Source organism: Scyliorhinus torazame, chromosome 19 (genome assembly GCF_047496885.1).
Source record: "Scyliorhinus torazame isolate Kashiwa2021f chromosome 19, sScyTor2.1, whole genome shotgun sequence".
Classification (NCBI taxonomy): domain Eukaryota; kingdom Metazoa; phylum Chordata; class Chondrichthyes; order Carcharhiniformes; family Scyliorhinidae; genus Scyliorhinus; species Scyliorhinus torazame.
In genome coordinates this window covers 133,611,514-133,636,760 of record NC_092725.1, presented here as the reverse complement: position 1 = coordinate 133,636,760, position 25,247 = coordinate 133,611,514, and the positions used below count along the sequence as shown (strand labels likewise).

The following is a 25,247-nucleotide window of genomic DNA, read 5'->3' as shown; positions in this document are numbered from 1 at the left end:
CTGAATATTCTGTCCTCTTTATCAAGGGCATGACCTTTGCTGTATTTTCTGAAACTGGGCATGACGCCATATGTTTCTTAATTTCACCAATGCTTGGTGTTTACCATGTAGCGGCAAGGACAGTCATTTACGACAAAGCTGAATTAATTTTTTTATGTAGCCAGCATCTCAAAAAAGTGGGAAGCCAGCCCACGGTTTGAGAAGTATTTACTTTCTTCTAATAGGATATTTTTCTTTCTGAAGTGAGGATACTTTTCTTTTATGAAGTGCTTTTGGGATGTAGATCATAGAACAGATGCTTGATTTCAGCCTCCAGCATTTTTGTCCACTTTTCAAAGTATTGCTCACTCTGTGTGTTAAAGTAAAGAACATCTTAACGTCAGTCTGATTGTGTTATTTTACCCATCGTGATAAAAATGCGATCCAGTTTTTTCCTCTTTTTGTTTCTATAGGTGGCCCTGGGCCATGAGCAAGGAACAGGGGCCCCGTGTCTGAAATTGGGGCGGCACGGCGGCACAGTGGTTAGCACTGCTGCCTCACAGGGCTAGAGACCCGGGTTCAATTCCGACCTTGGGTCACTGTGTGGAGTTTGCACCTTCTCCCCGTGTCTGTGTGGGTTTCCTCCGGGTGCTCCAGTTTCCTCCCACTGTCAAAAGATGTGCGGGTTAGCTGGAATGACCATGCTAAATTTCTCCTTTATTGTCCAAAGGTTAGGTGGGTTACAGGGTTATGAGGATAGGGTGGGAGAGTGGGCTGATGTAGGGTGCTCTTTCAGAGGATCGTTGCAGACTTAATGGACTGAATGGCCTCCTTCTGCACTGTAGAGATTCTATGATTCTAATTGTGAGAGATCATGAGATATGTAGTTCAAAACGAGTATGACCTGAAAAGTTGGTAATGTGTAGAATTAATGGTGAAGTGAGTTGTATTCCATTATGTAAGGTGAAGTTCGAGAGTCCGTTGAAAAGTGGTGAAGTGGTGGTAGGAGTAATAGAGAAAATATCTTTTTCAGGGTTACAGTTTATCCTGGGTAAGATAATGTCACCATAGTCCCAGTTGACCATGGGCTGCTTTCCCCTTTGAGGGGGAGAGCTGACTGGTGGTGATTTAACCTGAGGATCACCACACCGTGGGCGAGGGGCAAGGTTGAGAAGGTGGGCCTTCATGGATACCCTCAGCCGATACGGAATGATATAGCTGGATCACAGGTAGGAGTGATGCCTACTGTATTGGAAAAGCTGGCGGAAATTCAAACAACTGAGATGTTGCAAGCAGCATTTTGTGAGGTAATTCCAGATTGTGTGGTAACAAGATCAAAAAGCCGCAGGTTGAGGCAGGAAGAGGAGAAATCAAAGGATAAAGATAGGGAGCCTGAGGTTCAGTTATGAGGACCAGTCTTTCACCAGGTTGTTGATAAAGAACAAGAGCAGATGGGGGATGAAGCTGTTATCTTTAGTTCAGCAAAGTTGGTGGATTTACAACAGAAGGTTTCAGAGATAAAGTAGTTGTGACAGAAAGCATATACAGAAATAGAATCTGAGTGTATACCGAAGTGTTATTACATTAGAAATACTGTATTAATGAAAAAGTGGAGACCATTACATTTTAAGGCCGAATGAGAAATGGGCAGAAGTTGATCAAATGGGTTATAGAAAGGAGGTGTTGCAAGTAGCGCATGAGGTTCCAGTAGGGGGGCATTTAGGACTAAGGAGAACTCAGGCGAAAATACAAAAACATTTTTATTGGCCAGGACTGCATAAGGATGCAGTTGAATTTTGTCATACATGTCACACATGTTCTGGTAATAAGCTCAAAAGGAATTTTGATGGTGAAGGAAAGCAGGAGGATGTGTTAGTAAATTCAGGGATGGGGGGGGGGGGGAGGTGGGAGGAGAGATAAATCCAGATGATTCTGCCTGACATTCCTCAAATTAGATTATACAATGAGGAAGTAATAAGAAATTGGGATAAATTACTGAGTTACCTTCCGGAGAAAAATCAGAATGACCTGAAAGAGCCATTGCAATCACATAGAGATATATTTGTGAACAAGCTTTAAAATATGAAAATTGCACACATCCATCACTCCTTCCTCCTTAAAACAAAATGAAGCAGAAATATGAAAAGCTGGCTTCATTTTCCAGACTTTATTTCGGTAAAGTCAGAGACCGAGGTATTGGTTTCTCCTGTGTGAATTTCTTCTCCAAAGATGTTGGTATTCTGTATAGGTCTCAGCTGCTTCTTTCAACAATAAAAGGTCAATTTCTCCCGACTTTCGTCTGATTAGGCCTTGTCATGTGAGAGTACCTTTAAGAAATGGGTGTTTATAAATGGGTGTATATATAAGTATCTGTAGTGAAGTACCTTTAAGAAATGGGTGTTTATTACTGCAGTGATGTCAGACAGTGGGTGGACCTGGGCTGTCTGTCAGCTGTTTACTTTCGTTTTAGGCTGTTTGCTGCAGGGTGTGTTTTAGTTTCGTTTTCAGTATTGGAGCTGAAACCAGACAGAGCAGGTGTACTGTTGATCTCTCTGCCATGAAAAGACTATCTCTTGATCATTTGGTGAATTCAGAATTATAAATGTTCTCAGTAGTGAATGTAAACCTAATGTTCTTCTGTTAAAAGGTGTTCCTTTTGTCTTCTGGATGTTGTTTGGGAAGTTATTAAGGATTACTTAGTGTTGTATTGTTTGGAGTTGTATTTAAATTGATGGTTGCTAAGATGTTCACTGTATGTTTTATAAAGGCTAACTTGAGTACATAGAATAAACATTGTTTTGCTTTAAAAAATACTTTTCCATTTCTGCTGTACCACGCCTGTAGAGTGGGCCGTGTGCTCCCCATACCACAATCTATTAAAAGTTGTGGGTCAGGTGAACTGCATGATACACTTTGGGGTTCTCTAAACCCTGGCCCATAACAGCCTCCAACACGACAAAATCAATTTCTTCCCCTGTTAAAGGGGATGCTGTACTTCTTCAACATCGACGGTGATGTGAGAATCATCTCGTGCCGAAGAAATACATCATATCCTTGCGAACTGCCAGGAAAGAAGCCCTTTTCCAGTCATTCCAGCCATGTTCTGGGGGAGTTGCTTACCGGAGTTTCCATTTCTCCATACCAAAGTTTGGCAAAGTTAGTTTGATTCTCTAATTCAAATTTCTCTTGCTCCAGTCCTGCTACAACACTGTGTAACTTGCTCTCCCAATCATTTTTTAATGAATCAACGTTCTGCCCAGCCGTCTTCTTCAACTCAACAATCTGGTTCTCTTCACTTTCTCGGATAACCTGTGATTCGCGAACCAGGCTCTGAACTGTTGTTTCCAGCTTCTTATTCCTGCCCTCTGCTTCCTGTCATTTATTCCTATACAGCATCTTAAGCTCTTCAGTTCCTATTGAACCTGTGCCACCTTGTGTCCATATTGATGTCGCTTAACGGGATCAGAAATTTCTGCATCTTGGTGTCAGGATTGAGCAGAAACCTTATTGGACTAGCCATATATATATACTGTGATTACAAGAGCAGGTCAGAGGTTTGAATTCTGAGGTGAGTACAAAGAACAAAGAAATGTACAGCACAGGAACAGGCCCTTCGGCCCTCCAAGCCCGTGCCGACCATACTGCCCGACTAAACTACAATCTTCTACACTTCCTGGGTCCGTATCCTTCTATTCCCATCCTATTCATATATTTGTCAAGATGCCCCTTAAATGTCCCTATCGTCCCTGCTTCCACTACCTCCTCCGGTAGTGAGTTCCAGGCACCCACTACCCTCTGCGTAAAAAACTTGCCTCGTACATCTACTCTAAACCTTGCCCCTCTCACCTTAAACCTATGCCCCCTAGTAATTGACCCCTCTACCCTGGGGAAAAGCCTCTGACTATCCACTCTGTCTATGCCCCTCATAATTTTGTATACCTCTATCAGGTCGCCCCTCAACCTCCTTCGTTCCAGTGAGAACAAACCGAGTTTATTCAACCTCTCCTCATAGCTCATGCCCTCCATACCAGGCAACATTCTGGTAAATCTCTTCTGCACCCTCTCTAAAGCCTCCACATCCTTCTGGTAGTGTGGCGACCAGAATTGAACACTATACTCCAAGTGTGGCCTAACTAAGGTTCTATACATCTGCAACATGACTTGCCAATTCTTATACTCAATGCCCCGGCCAATGAAGGCAAGCATGCCGTATGCCTTCTTGACTACCTTCTCCACCTGTGTTGCCCCTTTCAATGACCTGTGGACCTGTACTCCTAGATCTCTTTGACTTTCAATACTCTTGAGGGTTCTACCATTCACTGTATATTCCCTACCTGCATTAGCCCTTCCAAAATGCATTACCTCACATTTGTCCAGATTAAACTCCATCTGCCATCTCTCCGCCCAAGTCTCCAGACAATCTAAATCCTGCTGTATCCTCAGACAGTCCTCATCGCTATCCGCAATTCCACCAACCTTTGTGTCGTCTGCAAACTTACTAATCAGTAATTCCCTTACTGACTCCCCAAAGCCTGTCCACCACCTACAAGGCACAAGTCAGGGGTGTGATGGAATACTCCCCACTTGCCTGGATGAGTGCAGCTCCAACACACTCAAGAAGCTCAACACCATCCAAGAAAACCCGCTTGATCAACACCCTTTCTGCCACCTCCAATTATCACTCCCTCACCACCTTCACACTGTGGCAGCCGTGTGTACCATCTACAAGATGCACTGCAGCAACTCGCCATGGCTCCTTTGACAACACTTTCCAAATGGTCAGTTTCTACTGACTAAAATAACAAGGGCAGCAGATGCATAGGAGCATCACCACCTGCAAGTTCATCTCCAGTCCACTCATCACCCTGGCTTGGAAATATATCCTCATTCCTTCACTGTCAATGAATCAAAATACTGGAACTCCCTCCCTAACAGCACTGTGGGTGTACCTACACCACATGGACTGCATCGGTTCAAGAAGGTAGCTCATGGCCACCTTCTCAAAGGCAGTTATAAATATTGGCCTGGTCCATATCTCGAGAATTTTGTTTAAACTTTGTGATGAATATTGAATATAAAACCATCAATTTTGTTTCATGTAGAATTCCTTTAAAATCCCGATGTGCACTCCCACAAGGTAAAGTACCATGCCAGGACTGCAAATTTGTTAAATTTGCCCTTTTAATGCTGAATATGTTTGCCAACGATATCCAGTTCTAACTTTCTGTCACCTCTCTCAAATCCAGCACAGTTTCATGTTCTCAAACTGCTCATCTGGTGTACAATCTCAGGTTCCCTCCAATCAAAAGACCGTCGCCACCACAAGCCCCATCCTCACAATAATTCCAGCACTCTGCATCACGTCCATCACGGGGGGGTTTGCAGCTTCAACATCATAACTTGATGCAGAGTTCAGCTTCTAATCCCGTATCCACTCCAGTACCAAGATCTTCATCTGCTTAATGTTGTCCATCTCTGCCCAAGCCCAGCTGCTGCTGAAACTCCCGCAATGATTTCATCATTTCCAGACTAATCGACTGCCCAACTGGTCAGGTACCCATTTACCACCCACCCTCCGCAAATTTCATGTCGTACAAAACTCTTCCGTTTGTATGCTATCTGCATCAAGTCTTGCTCTCCAATCAACCTTGTGATCACTGACCCACATCGGGAACAGGCTCAACTGCTGCTGCTCAACTACATGGCATCTGTGATTAATGTAGGAATTTCCGAGATATTGTATTATTGGTATGTGGTGCAGTGAGGGTTAAAAAGCCTGGGTTGGAGCGTGTTTGACTGCTGTAGTTCTGTTTCAAAAGAATCTTGGTTTGAAAGGTTGAGAGCAATTAAACCATCGTCAAAAGCTTGGGCTGAAGGAACTTTGTTTCAATTAAGGGATTCCCCGTGGATGTTGCCTGGGACGGAACATTTAAGTTATGAAGAGAGGTTGGATAGGCTTGGGTTGTTTTCACTAGAGAAGAGACGACTGAGGGGCGACCTGATCGAGGTACACAAAATTATGAGGAGCATGGACAGGGTGGTTGGGGAGCAGCTGTTCCCCTGAGTTGATGGGTCATTTACGAGGGGACACAATTTCAAGGTATGGGGCAGGAGTTTTAAGGCGGATTTGAGGAAAAACTATTTTACCCAGAGGGTGCTGACGGTCTGGAGCACGCTGCCTGGGTGGATGGTAGATGCAGGTTGCCTCACATCCTTTAAAAATTACCTGCATGAGCAGTTGGCACGTATGAACATTCGAGGCTTATGGGCCAAGTGCTGGCAAATGGGATTAGGTAGGCAGGTCAGGTGTCTTTCATGCATCGGTGCAGACTCGATGGGCCGAAGGGCCTCTTCTGCACTATTACTCTGTGTTTCTGGAGTTAATTCAATTTGGGACAACACTGCCTCAACGCCCTATGCAGAGGAGTCACACGTGAAGATGAGCACTTCAATGGGTTGTAACATGTCAACAATTTTGAAGATAACAGCTGTCGCTTCACCCTGGCAAAAGATTTCTATTTGTGGTGCTATCCATGCCCATTTCTGGCTCTTTTTTAGGAGCTCGTGCAGAGGCACCAACAAGATGGCCAGGTTCGCGATCAAATTCCTGTAATAGTTGACAAGTCCCAGGAACGACCTTAGCTCTGTCGCATTCTCGGGTGTCGGAGATCCCTTGATGATCCGGACTTTTTCCTCCATCGGGTGTAACCCATCCTTATTGACGCAGTATCCCTGATATGTGATCTCTTTTGCCTGGAAGATGCCCTTGCCCCTTTTCAGGCAAACACACAAGTTGGAAAACCGTCGAAGGACCTCCTTGCTCAGGTGTTCCTTCACGGTGGCTCCTGTGATAAGTGCATCATCCAGGTAGACAGCCACCCTGGACAGCCCTTGTAGGATGTTATCCATCACTCGCTGGAAAATTGCACACGCCAATGTCAGACTTGTCTGGCTTCAGCACCGGGACCACTGGCGTTGCCCACTCTGTGAACTGAACTGGGCGTATGATGCCCAGGTTCTCCAGGCGGCTCAGCTCGTCTTCCACTTTCGACAGCGAGGCGTATGGGACCAGACAGACCCTAACATATTTGGGCTGAGCCCCTGGGGCGACGTAGATTTTAGCCGTAGCCCCCTTTATCTTTCACAGGCCTTCCTGGAAAACCTCCGGGTGCTTTCCGAGGACTTTGTACAAACCAGCAGTACCCATCTGGATGATTTGTTGCCAGCCCAGATGGAGTCGTTGTGACCAGTTATGGCCTAGGAGGCTGGAATTCTGCGCCACTACCAGTGTGAGCCGGACCAACTGCTGTCCGTAGATAACCAGGGTCACCGTGGTCCCAATGATGATCAGTGGTTCTCCGGTGCATGTTGCCAGCCGGGCCTTGGTATCCTTCAAGCCCAGGTTCTGGATCCCCAAACGGAGTTTCTGGAACGTCTGTTGCCCAGTAATTGAACAGCAGCCCCTGTTCCAATTTCATTGCCCAACGGATGAGCATTAACATTATTCTTACTTGGGCTACTTTGGGACCCCTGATGCAGTTTAGCTGCATGAGATTGTCCTCCTCAGGCAGGGCATTGTGCAAAGCCCTGGCTCGGTGGTTTGTGTCACCTGGCCAGGGTGACACGCTGACTGGCAATTGGTTGCCTTGACCCCCACGGTTCCTGAAACCGCAAGTGCAGCACAGATATGGGTATTCCTCATGATCCTCTGGGGAGATGTCCCGTCGGACTGTGGTGGTTCTTGACCAGCGGGCCTGGCTATGGCGCTGTTCTGGAGGGGACTGGGTTGTGTACATACTATACATTGGAGGGGGGGGGGCAACACCTGTCGGAATGGGGGCCAGCTAACGCTGTGCAAGTCTTAGTCCATGGCCCCCTGGACTTCCTGAACCCACTTTCCCGCATTCTCACAGGAAAGCAACAACTCTCTTGACCATTTCAGATCCAAGCATGGTCTGCTAACAACTTCACTTGGGTCGCCATTTTGCTTATGCCACACACCAACCGATCTCTTAACATCTCGGAGAGGGTTGGGCTAAAGTCACTGTGCTCGACGAACCTGCGAAAGTGTGTCATAAACCCCGTAACCGATTTCCCCCAGAGGTTCATTTGGCTGCGTTAAAGTGGCATCTCTGCATGATGAATGACGGCTTGGGGTTGCAATGATTTGCAACGAGTTTGTTAAAGGCTTTTGAGTCCGGAGCCTCGGGCTAGGTGAGGCTTTTAATTATGCTGAAAGTTGTGGCTCTGCAGGAAGTCATGAGTATTTATTACCTTTTGCCGGTCATCTCCAACATTACCATCTGGAAGAAATTTGCATCCGTTCGGTATACTGGGCCCAGTCTTCCATGCCTTCCTAAAAGCAACATTTTTCCAGTCTCACCGATCTCGTTCATGTGCTGGGAAATTCTGGTGTGGTCGGAACGTCCGGGATCGCAGCCGTTGTTTTCCTCGTCACCAGTATAAAAGCTCAGGAGATCCTAGAAGGTAAATCCAAAAGAGGTTTAATTTGACAACAAAAGGTAAAGGCAGCAACAGGGCTTACAGCTCCACAATCCCAAACGGGATTACCATTCAAACCGGTCCCAGTCCGGGCCAGCTTTTATAGGTCGATTTCCATGTGTCCCAGCTGCTGGGCCTCTGTCCACCGGGGGAGGGGTCCCATGCGGAGATAAATTGGGCTGTCCCTGATGTGTTGGGTGTACTGGATCACAAACTGGTCACCAACACTGGAAGTGGTGCAACTCTATTTTATTATAAGGTTAACTATATTAACATACTTGAACTGTGGGTAAATGCAATACCAGCTTTAACTGTTGACCCTTGCCTAGTCCTAACCAGGTGATGCACTCAGCACATGGTGAATGTCTGTGTTGCAGGCTGCGAGCTCTGTGCTCCGAGCTGGCTGCTACTAGAATGAGCGGGAACTCTCCTATCCCCTGTCTTTATAGTGCGTGTGCTCTCACTGGTGATTGGCTGCGGTGTTATGTATGCTGATTGGTCCCACTGCATGTCCATCAGTGTGTGTGTGTGTGTGTCTGCACCATAATATACTGGTGTATGTTATGACAGTCCCCATGGATCTCATGAGGGTCATTACAGACCCTTTCCTTTTTATCGTCTCTCCATGTTCTTCCTACTAAAATTAATCACTTCTGTATTGAATTTCGCCTGCCACTTGTCCGCCCCCCCCGCCCATTCCACCAGCTTGTCGATGTCTAATTAAAATTCCACACTACCCTTCTCATTGCTCACAATACTTTTGAGTTTCGTATCATCTGCAAATTTTGAAAGTGTGCCCTGTATACCAAGACACTAAGTCATTAATATATATCTGTAACCAGTGGAGAACTCCACTCCCAACCTTCCTCCAGTCTGAATAACATCCACTGCTCTGTATCCTGTCACTTAGCCAGTTTCCTATCCATGTTGCTGTTGTCCCTTTTACTCCATTATCTGTAACTTTTCCCAAGTCTGTTCTGCCGTATTGTGTCAAAAACCTTTTATTAGTCCATGTACAACCTCATTAATCCTCCAGTACCTCTTCAAGAAAAGTCCAGCAGTCAGTTAGACATGATTTTCCTGAAACAAATCCATGTTGGTTTTCCTTAATTTGCCCATATTTTCCCAAATGATTATTATCTGTCCCGAATTATTGTTTCTGGAAGCTTGCCTGCCACCGAGGGTAAACTGACTCGCCTTAGTTAATGCGCTTATCTTTACACCCTTTTCCACTCCTCTGCCACCACCCTCAGTCTAAGGCTCAGAGATTATGGCCAGTGTCTTCGTATTCCTGCTCTAACTTCCCTAATTTCCAGCACCTTCCTCCATCTTAATAGTGAATACAGGAAAACCTGTCATCAGCTTTACCCATTTGGGCATTATGTTCTGGAGGAGCATTGTGCAATTGTGCAAATGCAAGTTATACATTTTAATTTCCAACATTCAGCCTTAATATGTGTTTTTTTATAACATAGCTCCATTCAGTGGTAGGTTCCTCCTACCCATTGCAATTTTCTTGAATATACACCAGCTGATCATAGATTATCATAGAATTTACAGTGCAGAAGGAGGCCATTCGGCCCATCGAGTCTGCACCGGCTCGTGGAAAGAGCACCTTACCCAAGCCCACACCTCCACCTTATTCCCATAACCCAGTAATCCCACCCAACACCAAGGAAAATTTCGGACACTAAGGGCAATTTATCATGGCCAATCCACCTAACCTCCACATCTTTGGACTTTGGGAGGAAACCGGAGCACCCGGAGGAAACCCAGGCACACACAGGGAGGATGTGCAGACTCCGCACAGACTGTGACCAAAGCCGGAATCGAACCTGGGACCCTGGAGCTGTGAAGCAATTGTGCTATCCACAATGCTACCGTGCTGCCCTCCATGACTTGTGGGCCACGATCCCTCAGAGGGGGCAAGACCCATAGCCTGAATTGTGGAACCTTTTGAAAGATAAGGTCAAAAGGACTTACCCATGCTATCCGTGCCACTCCATCCCTCTCCCCATATGCACCCTCTCGGCTCCTCTCCTCATAATGTGCATGTCAACTCAGAACTTGCATGGCCATTCACCCGGTATTCATTCTAGGCAGCACGGTAGCATTGTGGATAGCACAATTGCTTCACAGCTCCAGGGTCCCAGGTTCGATTCTGGCTTGGGTCACTGTCTGTGCGGAGTCTGCACATCCTCCCCGTGTGTGCGTGGGTTTCCTCCGGGTGCTCCGGTTTCCTCCCACAGTCCAAAGATGTGCAGGTTAGGTGGATTGGCCATGCTAAATTGCCCTTAGTGTCCAAAATTGTCCTTAGTGTTGGGTGGGGTTACTGGGTTATGTGGATGGGGTGGAGATGTTGACCTTGGGTAAGGTGCTCTTTCCAAGAGCCGGTGCAGACTCGATGGGCCGAATGGCCTCCTTCTGCACTGTAAATTCTATGATTTCTTAACAAATTCTATGAACCCTGCAGTGACAAAGGCATGCGTGGAACTGCTTACAAAAACATCCACCCATTCATAACTTTCTTTTTTTTTAAACTGCTGTTGCTGCAACCCAATAAAATTGTCAATGAATCAAACTTTTAACGTATCAGTAACAGAATTGGTGAGCACAGGACAGCTCTTTAACTTGTGGAAATAAACATTGAGCTTTTTACAAAAGATATCACAGAAAAAAACTAAGTTTTATCATATAAAGCTGACAATCTTCTTTGCACCTATGTCTGCAACCTCACCCACTAATCCTTTAAGAATCTGGGATATACAATCCCCCTATCTGGAACATTAAATTAACGGGACATATTAAAATTAACGGGACATATTAAAATGTATCTCGTAAAGTCCGGGGTTCGTAACGCACCCAATTTCTTTAAAGTTGGACCGTAACCTCTTCTATACTCTCTCGAAACAGCCACTGAAAGCATCCTTAAAATCCACCCGTTCAGCGAAGTCTTTGGATTCCTGTCTGAATATCTTTTTACCCGCCATCTATTTTTTTTTGTCTGATTTACGAAGCACCTCGAGATGTTTTTCTTTGTTCAAGGCACAATGTAAATTAATGTTGTTGGGAACAGATTACTGTGATAACCATTGGTACATTTTCCAATAACTTTTCTTGACCGTATTTGAATGAAAAATGAAAATCGCTTATTGTCGCAAGTAGGCTTCAAATGAAGTTACTGTGAAAAGCCCCTAGTCGCCACATTCCGGCGCCTGTTTGGGGAGGCTGGTACGGGAATTGAATCGTGCTGTTGGCCTGCCTTGGTCTGCTTTCAAAGCCAGCTCTTTAGCCCTGTGCTAAACCAGCCCCAAAAGCAGCTCAACAGAGCATTTGAGATGCGAACATTTGGTTACTGTGGTCAGAGTCCGGGGTTAAATGCTTATGACCCCTAAACCTGACAGTCGGAGATTTTATGTTTGTTTTTTTGTGTGAGGTGATCATGTTTCAGGAGTAAGTGTATCTTATTAGCCCTACCCCTGTGTTTAGTATGACTTCTGTCATTCCTATCATGAACAAACCTTATTTTTACCATTCTCAGGAGATATTAAGAGTTGGATTATCAACTGAAGCAGAGGGAAGGTGAAAGTACGAAAAGAAGGAAAAAGCTCTCGGGTCAGTGCAGACTCGATGGGCCGAATGGCCTCCTTCTGCAGTGTCGGGATTCTATGATTAATTAGCTTGTATGCTGGCTCTGTCACGGGAGAGCAACATGTATTTTTTTAAATGTGCTTATTTGGGTATGAAGCAGCTTCTAATGTTCACATTAGTAAGAGGCAAATATAATTGCCTATCTTCATTTACTTTTTTTTTGTTGGCGAGGTGAGAGGAGGGGACACCGTGGCCATCGCTTTGTCTAATTGGCTTAATTCTGGGATTGTTATGGGTTATCTATTCTGATGCCAGTGTAATCAAGAAACACCTTTCATGGCTGACACTGCTTTTGCATAATATGCTCAAGTTTGGTCAAAATATTCAGCAGCTGACAAATGAGCGATGTGAATGTAACCCACTGGGCTTGCTTGATTTCTACCACAAGCAAATTATGCCACATTTTATCCTATGAGCCGACGAGGTAGAAATTTTAAATACACCCAATTGTATTTTATATTGGCCTCTTTTCATATCCATACATGTAAATTCAGTGGTTAAAGAATCCTGCAGTAATTCAATTGGTCCGAGGAACTCCATTCTATCTCTAGTCACAGACTGCAATGTGAACAACTGATGTTTTGTATTAGTTTGTATCAGAGTCATTCGCCTGTTTCGCTATTTGAGAAACAATTGTCAACTGGCCGTCTCTCTCTTCGGTACAGAATACGTTGGTTGAACATAACTGTTGACTCTCGTGACCACTTTATAAAGGCTGCGATTTTGCTGGAAAATTGATGAAGACTGTAATGGAACTTGTTGATATTGGTGTGTACATCATCCAGCGAACTGGGGCAAGGAAAACTTAATCCTTGAATTGCAAATTGTCACAAATTGCAGGACGATTTGTGCCTCTCTGCTGTGTGTCTTGCTGGTCCTCAACCTCTGGGGACAGTTCCATTGAATTGCTGGCTTGTCAATTGGCAATTAAGCTCCTCACAGAAACTTGGGGCTGCTACTTAATGGTAAAAGTGCCTTTTTATTGTGGAAATTTATGCTTCTGCAATGCCACTTAATCTCTTGCGGTCTTGTGGAGACCACGGGCCATGCGAGTGTAGGTTGTTGTAGACTGCACTCCCTGCTCAGTTTTTAAAAAAAAACTTTTATTGGAGTTTTGTTTGTCCTTCAGCCCCATGCTCCTGATGTATGGACACCTGGTGCGGAGAGGGGCGGGGAAGGAGGAGGGTTTGCTCCTTCTCGGCCCTGCCAAATGTGCCATCAATGGGACTTGGCAGCGGGCGGCTGAGGGGCTTTTCCAACCCGATTGTCTGCCCCTCTACCGTGGTGAACTTCGTGGTATGGTGTCCCTGGAGAAGGAGCATGCAGTGTCCACTGGCCTTCCATGCCTGGTGGGCATCGCGGGGGACCGGGATGCCTTATTGACCCTCCTAATCACGTTTTGGTTTAATATTTTAAGTTTTATTTGTGATTTTGTTGCGTTTTTTTATTTCAGGCAGGATCCCTCTAAGGGGCTGCCCCTTTAATGTGTCCCTCAGTTTATTTGATTTATTTTAATTGGTTAATTGTTTATTTCAAAATAAACCACGTAATCTCTCTGGATCAAAAAGGGAAAAATTGAACTGTGTTGCTTTTATTCCTATAGGTAGTAAATTTTAGTTGGTGATTTTCAAAATTGAAGTCTAATTTATTTTAGAAACTTGCATTTCAGTTGTGTTTTGTTCTCCTAATCCAATCTTTATCGTTCTATACCTGACTTGTCTCTAATTCAACCTCCTTTCACATCATTCATCAGTCCTTCTCAATCCTTAAATCTTATTGGTTAAGGAGAGACATTGTTGGTTCCGAAGATTTACCAAGTTACCCAGTGTCTACCCAGCAAAATCTGGGCCAATGTGAATGTGTATTGCCAAGTAACTGCCAACAAATTACAGCAGATTGCTTCAAGTCTTTACTCTGACTCAACAAGAGTAAACTTTTCTCCTTGACATTATTTACCTGTGTGTCCAAACTGATTCATAAGAACATAAGAACTAGGAGCAGGAGTAGGCCATCTGGCCCCCCGAGCCTGCTCCACCATTCAATGAGATCATGGCTGATCTTTTGTGGACTCAGCTCCACTTTCCGGCCCGAACACCATAACCCTTAATCCCTTTATTCTTCAAAAAACTATCTATCTTTATCTTAAAAACATTTAATGAAGGAGCCTCTACTGCTTCACTGGGCAAGGAATTCCATAGATTCACAACCCTTTGGGTGAAGAAGTTCCTCCTAAACTCAGTCCTAAATCTACTTCCCCTTATTTTGAGGCTATGCCCCCTAGTTCTGCTTTCACCCGCCAGTGGAAACAACCTGCCCGCATCTATCCTATCTATTCCCTTCATAATCTTATATGTTTCTATCAGATCCCCCCTCATCCTTCTAAATTCCAACGAGTACAGTCACAGTCTACTCAACCTCTCCTCGTAATCCAACCCCTTCAGCTCTGGGATTAACTTAGTGAATCTCCTCTGCACACCCTCCAGTGCCAGTACGTCCTTTCTCCAGTAAGGAGACCACAACTGAACACAATATTCCAAGTGTGGCCTCACTAACACCTTACACAATTGCAGCATAACCTCCCTAGTCTTAAACTCCATCCCTCTAGCAATGAAGGACAAAATTCCATTTGCCTTCTTAATCACCTGTTGCACCTGAAAACCAACTTCCTGCGACTCCTGCACTAGCACACCCAGGTCTCTCTGCACAGCAGAATGTTTTAATATTTTATCATTTAAATAATAATCCCTTTTTGCTGTTATTCCTACCAAAATGGATAACCTCACATTTGTCAACATTGTATTCCATCTGCCAGACCCTAGCCCATTCACTTAGCCTATCCAAATCCCTCTGCAGACTTCCAGTATCCTCTGCACTTTTTGCTTTACCACTTATCTTAGTGTCGTCTGCAAACTTGGACACATTGCCCTTGGTCCCCAACTCCAAATCATCTATGTAAATTGTGAACAGTTGTGGGCCCAACACTGATCCCTGAGGGACACCACTAGCTACTGATTGCCAACCAGAGAAACACCCATTAATCCCCACTCTTTGCTTTCTATTAATTAACCATCCTCTATCCATGCTACTACTTTCCCCTTAATGCCATGCATCTTTATCTTATGCAACAACCTTTTGTGTGGCACCTTGTCAAAGGCTTTCTGGAAATCCAGATATACCACATCCATTGGCTCCCCGTTATCTACCGCACTGTTAATGTCCTCAAAAAATTCCACTAAATTAGTTAGGCACGACCTGCCCTTTATGAACCCATGCTGCGTCTGTCCAATGGGACAATTTCCATCCAGATGCCTCGCTATTTCTTCCTTGATGATAGATACCAGCATCTTCCCTACTACCGAAGTTAAGCTCACTGGCCTATAATTACCCGCTTTCTGCCTACCTCCTTTTTTAAACAGTGGTGTCACGTTTGCTAATTTCCAATCCGTCGGGACCACCCCAGAGTCTAGTGAATTTTGGTAAATTATCACTAGTGCATTTGCAATTTCCCTAGCCATCTCTTTTAGCACTCTGGGATGCATTCCATCAGGGCCAGGAGACTTGTCTACCTTTAGCCCCATTAGCTTGCCCATCACTACCTCCTTGGTGATATCAATCCTCTCAAGGTCCTCACCTGTCATAGCCTCATTTCCATCAGTCACTGGCATGTTATTTGTGCCTTCCATTGTGAAGACCGACCCAAAAAACCTGTTCAGTTCCTCAGCCATTTCCTCATCTCCCATTATTAAATCTCCCTTCTCATCCTCTAAAGAACCAATATTTACCTTAGCCACTCTTTTTTGTTTTATGTATTTGTAGAAACTTTTACTATCTGTTTTTATATTCTGAGCAAGTTTACTCTCATAATCTATCTTACTCTTCTTTATAGCTTTTTTAGTAGCTTTCTGTTGCCCCCTAAAGATTTCCCAGTCCTCTAGTCTCCCACTGATCTTTGCTACTTTGTATGTTTTTTCCTTCAATTTGATACTCTCCCTTATTTCCTTAGATATCCACGGTTGATTTTCCCTCTTTTTACCGTCCTTCCTTTTTGTTGGTATAAACCTTTGCTGGGCACTGTGAAAAATCACTTGGAAGGTTCTCCACTGTTCCTCAACTGTTTCACCATAAAGTCTTTGCTCCAAGTCTACCCTAGCTAGTTCTTCTCTCATCCCATTGTAATCTCCTTTGTTTAAGCACAAAACACCAGTGCTTGATTCACATTATGCTCACTCCCTGCATTCACTGCTGGGAGATTTTCCGGGTGACGTGTGCACTTTCCGGTCCAGGTGCTCCTGCTTGGTGTGGCTCTGCTCTTTTTGTTGGGGCCTGTTTGTCTTTGTGTTTTTGTGTGTGTGTGTGTGACCGAGATTAACCTTGCAGCCATTGATTTGCAATTCGCTATTGCTACTTTTCTCTCACTGTGGTGGATATAGTTGACTTTTCTTGGCAGCAACTTCTGCAATTTCTCCTTTTAACCTGTTGTTGAATAACTAGCTTGGCAGTTAACATATTTAGAAAGGATGGTGTTTGATAACTTGCCTTTACAATTTTCTCATTCATAGATGTTCCCTAATGTCACAAGCAGCTTCTATTTCTACTATCCCAAATGTCAAATTTTCTGACGGCCTCATATTAAAATACTATTTGGATTGGACTGTGGCTTTTTTAAAGAAAGTTGCACTAATTATACTTTTTAAACCAACTTTTCTTCAGCAGTTCCTTCTATTTCCATGTAAGAATAGTGAAGTTGTTGAGCTGTAACAACCGCAAGACTAGGCCACCATCTCTGGACTGCGTATAATTCAATGTAGTGATGTAGCAAATTGTATTTACCCACCTTGCTGATAATGTATTCAGAAATAGGAAACCGCTGAGAGTTGAGTTGTGTCATCGAAGTGCGAGGAACCTTATTGAGTTAATGTGATAGCCGGTCAGCCCAGGGCCCACACAAGGTTACTTTGAACTTTTTTTCCGTTCAGACAGCCGTTTACTGCCAGGCAGCCATTCGCACCGAACACATGTGGAATGAGTTGAATTTGATGACTTGGTGCCACTGTTATCCAGGTTAATTCGGAATATTGATATAATTCACCCAAAATGTGTTTATTAATGAGTTTACTAAGAAAATGAGGTCAAGCGCAATGGTTTAGAATTTTTTCAATGTATCACCACATCAAAGGCAGCATGGAGGCACAGTGGTTAGCACTGCTGCCTCACAGCGGTGGGGACCCGAGTTTAATTCTGACCTCGGGTGACTGTGCAGAACTTGCACGTTCTCCCTGTGTCTGCGTGGATTTCCTCCGGGTGCAAATTCAATACGAAAGAACAAATGAAAAGTAAATATGAATTAACCCAATGCAAATTGAATATGAATCAACAAGCAAATGATAGTTCAAATAAAAAGGTAAATTTGACTTTCAATTATCGATTTAACAAAGATAAATCTGACACAACCACAGGCATCTACATCACTCATTGCAGACATATTGCACAATGTGCAGTTCCAAGCATCTCTAACTCAGTATCCAGTACATAGAATCTCTCACTTTCCCACTCAATCGATTCGGCCCTCGTGCAACGTTTACCAGCAGTTACGTTCTATCTGAGTTCCATGGAGATATTTGTCACCCAATTGGCACAGTAAAATGGTCAAATTCTGAATCCCTGTTCCAACTTTGTCTTTAGCTCTCTGCCTTGTTCATCTCTATTACACACACAGCTCCTTGTAAATGTGTCTTCTGTGGTGCAGCTCTCCTTTGTGACTGGCCACATGGATTTCATATGTTAATTTCCTTCCTGTTAAAATTTTAAAACATGCTGCTGTGCAGAGAGACCTGGGTGTGCTAGTGCATGAGTCGCAAAAAGTTGGTTTACAGGTGCAACAGGTGATTAAGAAGGGAAATGGAATTTTGTCCTTCATTGCTAGAGGGATGGAGTTTAAGACTAGGGAGGTTATGCTGTAATTGTATAAGGTGTTAGTGAGGCCACACCTGGAGTATTGTGTTCGTTTTGGTCTCCTTACATGAGAAAGGATGTACTGGCACTGGAGGGTGTGCAAAGAGATTCACTAGGTTAATCCCAGAGCTGAAGGGGTTGGATTACGAGGAGAGGTTGAGTAGACTGGGATTGTACTCGTTGGAATTTAGAATGATATGGGGGGATCTTATAGAAACATATAAAATTATGAAGGGAATAGATAGGATAGATGCGGGCAGGTTGTTTCCACTGGTGGGTGAAAGCAGAACTAGGGGGCATAGCCTCAAAATAAGGGGAAGCAGATTTAGGACTGAGTTTAGGAGGAACCTCTTCACCCAAAGGGTTGTGAATCTATGGAATTCCTTGCCCAGTGAAGCAGTAGAGGCTCCTTCATTAAATGTTTTTAAGATAAAGATAGATAGTTTTTTGAAGAATAAAGGGATTAAGGGTTATGGTGTTCGGGCCGGAAAGTGGAGCTGAGTCCACAAAAGATCAGCCATGATCTCATTGAATGGTGGAGCAGGCTCGAGGGGCCAGATGGGCTACTCCTGCTCCTAGTTCTTATGTTCTTATGTTTTTTACAATTGATGCAAACTCTTAAGCCCTTGTCAAACTTCTTGAAACTAATTGCAGATGATACAGATGTATTACAAATTTGCTTTAAGCCACTGCATCCAGGTCAAAAGTCATTGCAACATCCCTAGTCAAGTCTTGACACACTCTTAACTAGTATTGACGCTTGCAATTCTTTCACTTTTGAGACCCGATACTATGGTAATTTATATTGTAAAATAAAGTTAATATCTTTAATATGTAATCCTCCTACATTATATATTTTTCATTCCAAAATACAAGTGCATAGAACATAGAACAATACAGCGCAGTACAGGCCCTTCGGCCCACGATGTTGCACCGAAACAAAAGCCATCTAACCTACACTATGCCATTATCATCCATATGTTTATCCAATAAACTTTTAAATGCCCTCAATGTTGGCGAGTTCACTACTGTAGCAGGTAGGGCATTCCACGGCCTCACTACTCTTTGCGTAAAGAACCTACCTCTGACCTCTGTCCTATATCTATTACCCCTCAGTTTAAAGTTATGTCCCCTCGTGCCAGCCATTTCCATCCGCGGGAGAAGGCTCTCACTGTCCACCCTATCCAACCCCCTGATCATTTTGTATGCCTCTATTAAGTCTCCTCTTAACCTTCTTCTCTCCAACGAAAACAACCTCAAGTCCATCAGCCTTTCCTCATAAGATTTTCCCTCCATACCAGGCAACATCCTGGTAAATCTCCTCTGCACCCGCTCCAAAGCCTCCACGTCCTTCCTATAATGCGGTGACCAGAACTGTACGCAATACTCCAAATGCGGCCGTACCAGAGTTCTGTACAGCTGCAACATGACCTCCCGACTCCGGAACTCAATCCCTCTACCAATAAAGGCCAACACTCCATAGGCCTTCTTCACAACCCTATCAACCTGGGTGGCAACTTTCAGGGATCTATGTACATGGACACCTAGATCCCTCTGCTCATCCACACTTTCAAGAACTTTACCATTAGCCAAATATTCCGCATTCCTGTTATTCCTTCCAAAGTGAATCACCTCACACTTCTCTACATTAAACTCCATTTGTCACCTCTCAGCCCAGCTCTGCAGTTTATCTATATCCCTCTGTAACCTGCTACATCCTTCCATACTATCGACAACACCACCGACTTTAGTATCGTCTGCAAATTTACTCACCCACCCTTCTGCGCCTTCCTCTAGGTCATTGATAAAAATGCCAAACAGCAACGGCCCCAGAACAGATCCTTGTGGTACTCCACTTGTGACTGTACTCCATTCTGAACATTTCCCATCCCCTGTCTTCTTTCAGCTAGCCAATTTCTGATCCACATCTCTAAATCACCCTCAATCCCCAGCCTCCGTATTTTCTGCAATAGCCTACCGTGGGGAACCTTATCAAACGCTTTGCTGAAATCCATATACACCACATCAACTGCTCTACCCTCATCTACCTGTTCAGTCACCTTCTCAAAGAACTCAATAAGGTTTGTGAGGCATGACCTGCCCTTCACAAAGCCATGCTGACTATCCCTGATCATATTATTCCTATCTAGATGATTATAAATCTTGTCTCTTACAATCCCCTCCAAGACTTTACCCACTACAGACGTGAGGCTCACCGGTCTATAGTTGCCGGGGTTGTCTCTGCTCCCCTTTTTGAACAAAGGGACCACATTTGCTGTCCTCCAGTCCTCTGGCATTATTCCTGTAGCCAATGATGACATAAAAATCAAAGCCAAAGGTCCAGCAATCTCTTCCCTGGCCTCCCAGAGAATCCTAGGATAAATCCCATCAGGTCCCGGCGACTTATCTATTTTAAGCCTGTCCAGAATTGCCAACACCTCTTCCCTACGTACCTCAATGCCATCTATTCTATTAGCCTGGGGCTCAGCATTCTCCTCCACAACATTATCTTTTTCTTGAGTGAATACTGATGAAAAATATTCATTTAGTATCTCGCCTATCTCTTCAGACTCCACACACAATTTCCCATCCCTGTCCTTGACTGGTCCTACTCTTTCCCTAGTCATTCGCTTATTCCTGACATACCTATAGAAAGCTTTTGGGTTTTCCTTGATCCTTCCTGCCAAATACTTCTCATGTCCCCTCCTTGCTCGTCTTAGCTCTCTCTTTAGATCCTTCCTCGCTACCTTGTAACTATCCATCGCCCCAACTGAAACTTCACACCTCATCTTCACATAGGCCTCCTTCTTCCTCTTAACAAGAGATTCCACTTCCTTGGTAAACCACGGTTCCCTCGCTCGACGCCTTCCTCCCTGTCTGACCGGTACATACTTATCAAGAACACGCAGTAGCTGATCCTTGAACAAGCCCCACTTATCCAGTGTGCCCAACACTTGCAGCCTACTTCTCCACCTTATCCCCCCCAAGTCACGTCTAATGGCATCATAATTGCCCTTCCCCCAGCTATAACTCTTGCCCTGTGGTGTATACTTATCCCTTTCCATCATTAACGTAAACGTCACCGAATTGTGGTCACTGTCCCCAAAGTGCTCTCCTACCTCCAAATCCAACACCTGGCCTGGTTCATTACCCAAAACCAAATCCAACGTGGCCTCGCCTCTTGTTGGCCTGTCAACATATTGTTTCAGGAAACCCTCCTGCACACACTGTACAAAAAACGACCCATCTATTGTACTCGAACTATATCTTTTCCAGTCAATATTTGGAAAGTTAAAGTCTCCCATAATAACTACCCTGTTACTTTCGCTCTTATCCAGGATCATCCTCGCCATCCTTTCCTCTACATCCCTCGAACTATTAGGAGGCCTATAAAAAACTCCCAACAGGGTGACCTCTCCTTTCCTGTTTCTAACTTCAGCCCATACTACCTCGGAAGAAGAGTCCCCATCTAGCATCCTCTCCGCCACCGTAATACTGCTCTTGACTAGCAGCGCCACACCTCCCCCTCTTTTGCCTCCTTCTCTGAGCTTACTGAAACACCTAAACCCCGGAACCTGCAACATCCATTCCTGTCCCTGCTCTATCCAGGTCTCCGAAATGGCCACAACATCGAAGTCCCAGGTACCAACCCATGCTGCCAGTTCCCCTACCTTGTTTCGTATACTCCTGGCATTGAAGTAGACACACTTCAAACCACCTACCTGAACACTGGCCCCCTCCTGCGACGTCAAATCTGTGCTCCTGACCTCTATACTCTCATTCTCCCTTACCCTAAAACTACAATCCAGGTTCCCATGCCCCTGCTGCATTAGTTTAAACCCCCCCAAAGAGCACTAACAAATCTCCCCCCCAGGATATTTGTGCCCCTCAGGTTCAGATGTAGACCATCCTGTCTGTCGAGGTCCCACCTTCCCCAGAAAGAGCCCCAGTTATCCAGAAATCTGAATCCCTCCCGCCTGCACCATCCCTGTAGCCACGTGTTTAAATGCTCTCTCTCCCTATTCCTCATCTCACTATCACGTGGCACGGGCAACAACCCAGAGATAACAACTCTGTTTGTTCTAGTTCTGAGCTTCCATCCTAGCTCCCTGAAAGCCTGCCTGACATCCTTGTCCCCTTTCCTACCTATGTCATTAGTGCCAATGTGGACCACGACTTGGGGCTGCTCCCCCTCCCCCCTAAGGACCCGGAAAACACGATCCGAGACATCACGTACCCTTGCACCTGGGAGGCAACATACCAAACGTGAGTCTCTCACGCTCCCACAAAATCTCCTATCTGTGCCCCTGACTATAGAGTCCCCAATTACTAATGCTCTGCTCCTCTCCCCCCTTCCCTTCTGAGCAACAGGGACAGACTCACCCCTGGTAAGTCGTCTCCCCCACAAGTATCCAAAGCGGTATACTTGTTTCTCAGGGGAACGACCGCAGGGGATCCCTGCACTGACTGCTTTTTCCCAGTCCCTCTTACAGTTACCCACCTATCTCCAATCTTTGGTGTAACTAATTCCCTGAAGCTGCTATCTATGACCCCTTCTGCCTCCCGAATGATCCGAAGTTCTTCCAACTCCAGCTCCAGTTCCCTAACTCGGTCTTGGAGGAGCTGGAGATGGCAGCACTTCCTGCAGGTAAAATCAGCAGGGACACTAACGGCATCCCTCACCTCAAACATCCTGCAGGAGGAACATTGCACTCCCTTCCCTGCCATTCCTCTAACTTTCTACCAAGATCTGGCTAACAACTAAATTAAATTTTTTATAAAAAATAATATAATAAAATATGGTACTTACCTCAGACCAATGGGTTTCCTCTCCACCAGAATTTATTGGCGAGGGTCTTCCCAGACGTCCGCGGGTCGGCTTCCTGTTCCCGCCTAAAACACTAATTTTTTTTTTTTAAATTCTCAGCTCCTGCTGAAATTGACTAACCAGCCAGCTCCACTCCCGCCGAAATCGACTGGCCTGCCCCTGCAAAGACAAGTGGACAGGACAAGGACAGACTTACCTCCCAGCAGCCACTTCCGCACTGCTCCCGCTGAAACTGACTCACCAGCTGTTCTCCCGCCGAAATCGACTTATATCGCTAATCTTTAGTTTCATTTTATTTATGTTATTCTATACTATCTACGGTTCTCTCATTTTGATTCTCCTTTACAATACGATTCCCGTTTGAACTGTATTTTATCTGCCTTGTTTCCGGTCTTTTTTCTTTCTTCTCCTTTTCAATGCCATTTCTCAGCTGGAGGGACAGATGTCTGTGTGGCGCCTGTCGCACTGCTAATTAACTAGCGACCAGGAAACACTTGAGCATGCCTAAACAACCTTCTGACAGCATGGAGGAGATCCTCAAGTTATTGTGTTTGTTAAGGGACAGCGTGGTGCTGTATTGTAGCAGCCAACCCTGCAAGCAGCTCTCCTGAAATTTGTATGGATAAATCACCATGTCTGGAGAAGCAACTTAAAACAAATAAGACCAGCAATTATGCCAATTTAATATCGGCCTTACATTCACAGAAAGATCTGCCGTAACTGTAAATGTGGCCAAGAAGAACATGATGTCCTCACTGGTAATGAAGAAGACAAGAAAGTGGGCAAACTCTTTGAGGATACAAAGTACTCGGGCCTCATTGCAAAGCTTAAAACTGATGGAGTCCCTGTTTACAAGCGCAATATGGTGACACTCACTAACCCGATAGCAGCCAAGAAGGACGTGTCCTTCAACACGGTTACATATGAGTGGGCTCCACCAGTCCAGAATCAAGCTTTGGTAAGTGCACAGTGAAGACGTGTGAATCTTATCAGTTCTCGAAAAGTGCTGTTTAAAATTAGATTTGTTCGAAGCGAAAAGGAAAATTCAGACTTGTGAATTATTCTTTCAGAATAACATAAAAAATTGTTCATCTTTTGTTTTACTGGTTGTTAACTGTCGTCATTTTTGGGGGGTACCACAGTTGTGACCATACCAATAATTACTTAGATCTCAGAAAAAAATTGAATGCCAAATTTATTGTGCAGGGGGAAATAAATCTACCCTTCCAGCTGTATTGGCAGACCACAATAATGTCCCTTTAGCTTTTCCAAGGAAGCCTGTATGGCTTTTTGCCATTCAGAAGTACTGACATCACAACAGCTGCAGGTTTATCTTGTTGTTTTTATCGAGAGCTGGAAAATTATCATCTTTTAAAAAATGAAGGTTCAATACACTCAGCCCAAGAAGGGCGACCATTTGGAAAAGTTATTTGGTTTATCCTCGGACAGCGCCGTTAGATGCTTTCTGCACTCCCTCAGAGGCAAATAAGGGAAAGACTTATCTTGCCTGAGTCACAAACTTGGAAGGCTGTAATAATCCCACTAATTTCTTCCTTTGAAGGCTGTGCGGTACATGGAGCTGCTTCCAAAGGAGAAGCAGCCCGTGGCTGGCTCGGAGGGAGCTCAGTATCGAAAGAAGCAGTTGGCCAAGCAGTTGCCTGCTCATGATCAGGACCCTTCGAAGTGCCATGAGTTATCTGTCAACGAGGTGAAGCAGATGGAGCAGTTTGTGAAGAAGTACAAGAATGAGGCCCTTGGGGTCGGCGACGTCAAACTCCCGGATGAGATGGCAGCACAATCGAAGGAACAAGGCAAAAGTGATATTGGTGAACGGGGCGCCAAAGCTGCTGTTGGATCAGTGGCTGGACAACCAGCTGCCCAATACGTAAGTATTAAAGCTACGTCAGTAAGGTGGAATTCAGACTTAATATGCGTAAACCTTTCAGACACACTCAACATTTTGAAACTGCAGGTTCCAAAACATGATTGTTCTTTTAAATTTGTAATTCTGAGTGCTGGTCCCTGATTAGTTGGTGAGAATTAATAACTCATGAGTGCTTCAGTGAATAATGAGCTTGGACTATTTTTATCTGCACTGCAATGTTGAAATTTTTTCTGAATGGATGTAAACCTTAAACATTTTGAAAATATTAATATTTATGCTTGGAGCCTTAAATGACAAATTTTACTGATTCATAAATAAATTGACCTGCCTTAGTATTTTCCACGTACATGTTTCGAAACAATTTGCTTTCGGTTTTTAGAGACGGTTGCTTTTTATGTCAAAGGAATGACAAAAAGGCTCGGTTTCTAAGACAAAAATATACTTTGACTC

At 44.5% G+C, this 25,247-nt stretch overlaps 1 protein-coding gene across 1 annotated transcript in view; it reads left to right on the top strand.

The window, feature by feature from the left end:
• Positions 1-25,247, top strand: part of tes (testis derived transcript (3 LIM domains)) — a 76,375-nt gene that overhangs the window by 10,416 nt on the left and 40,712 nt on the right. The window contains exons 3-4 of the mRNA XM_072485268.1: positions 23,618-23,870; positions 24,474-24,797. Of these exons, the coding sequence (XP_072341369.1) occupies positions 23,618-23,870; positions 24,474-24,797 (577 nt within the window). The remainder of the gene's footprint in view (positions 1-23,617; positions 23,871-24,473; positions 24,798-25,247) is intronic.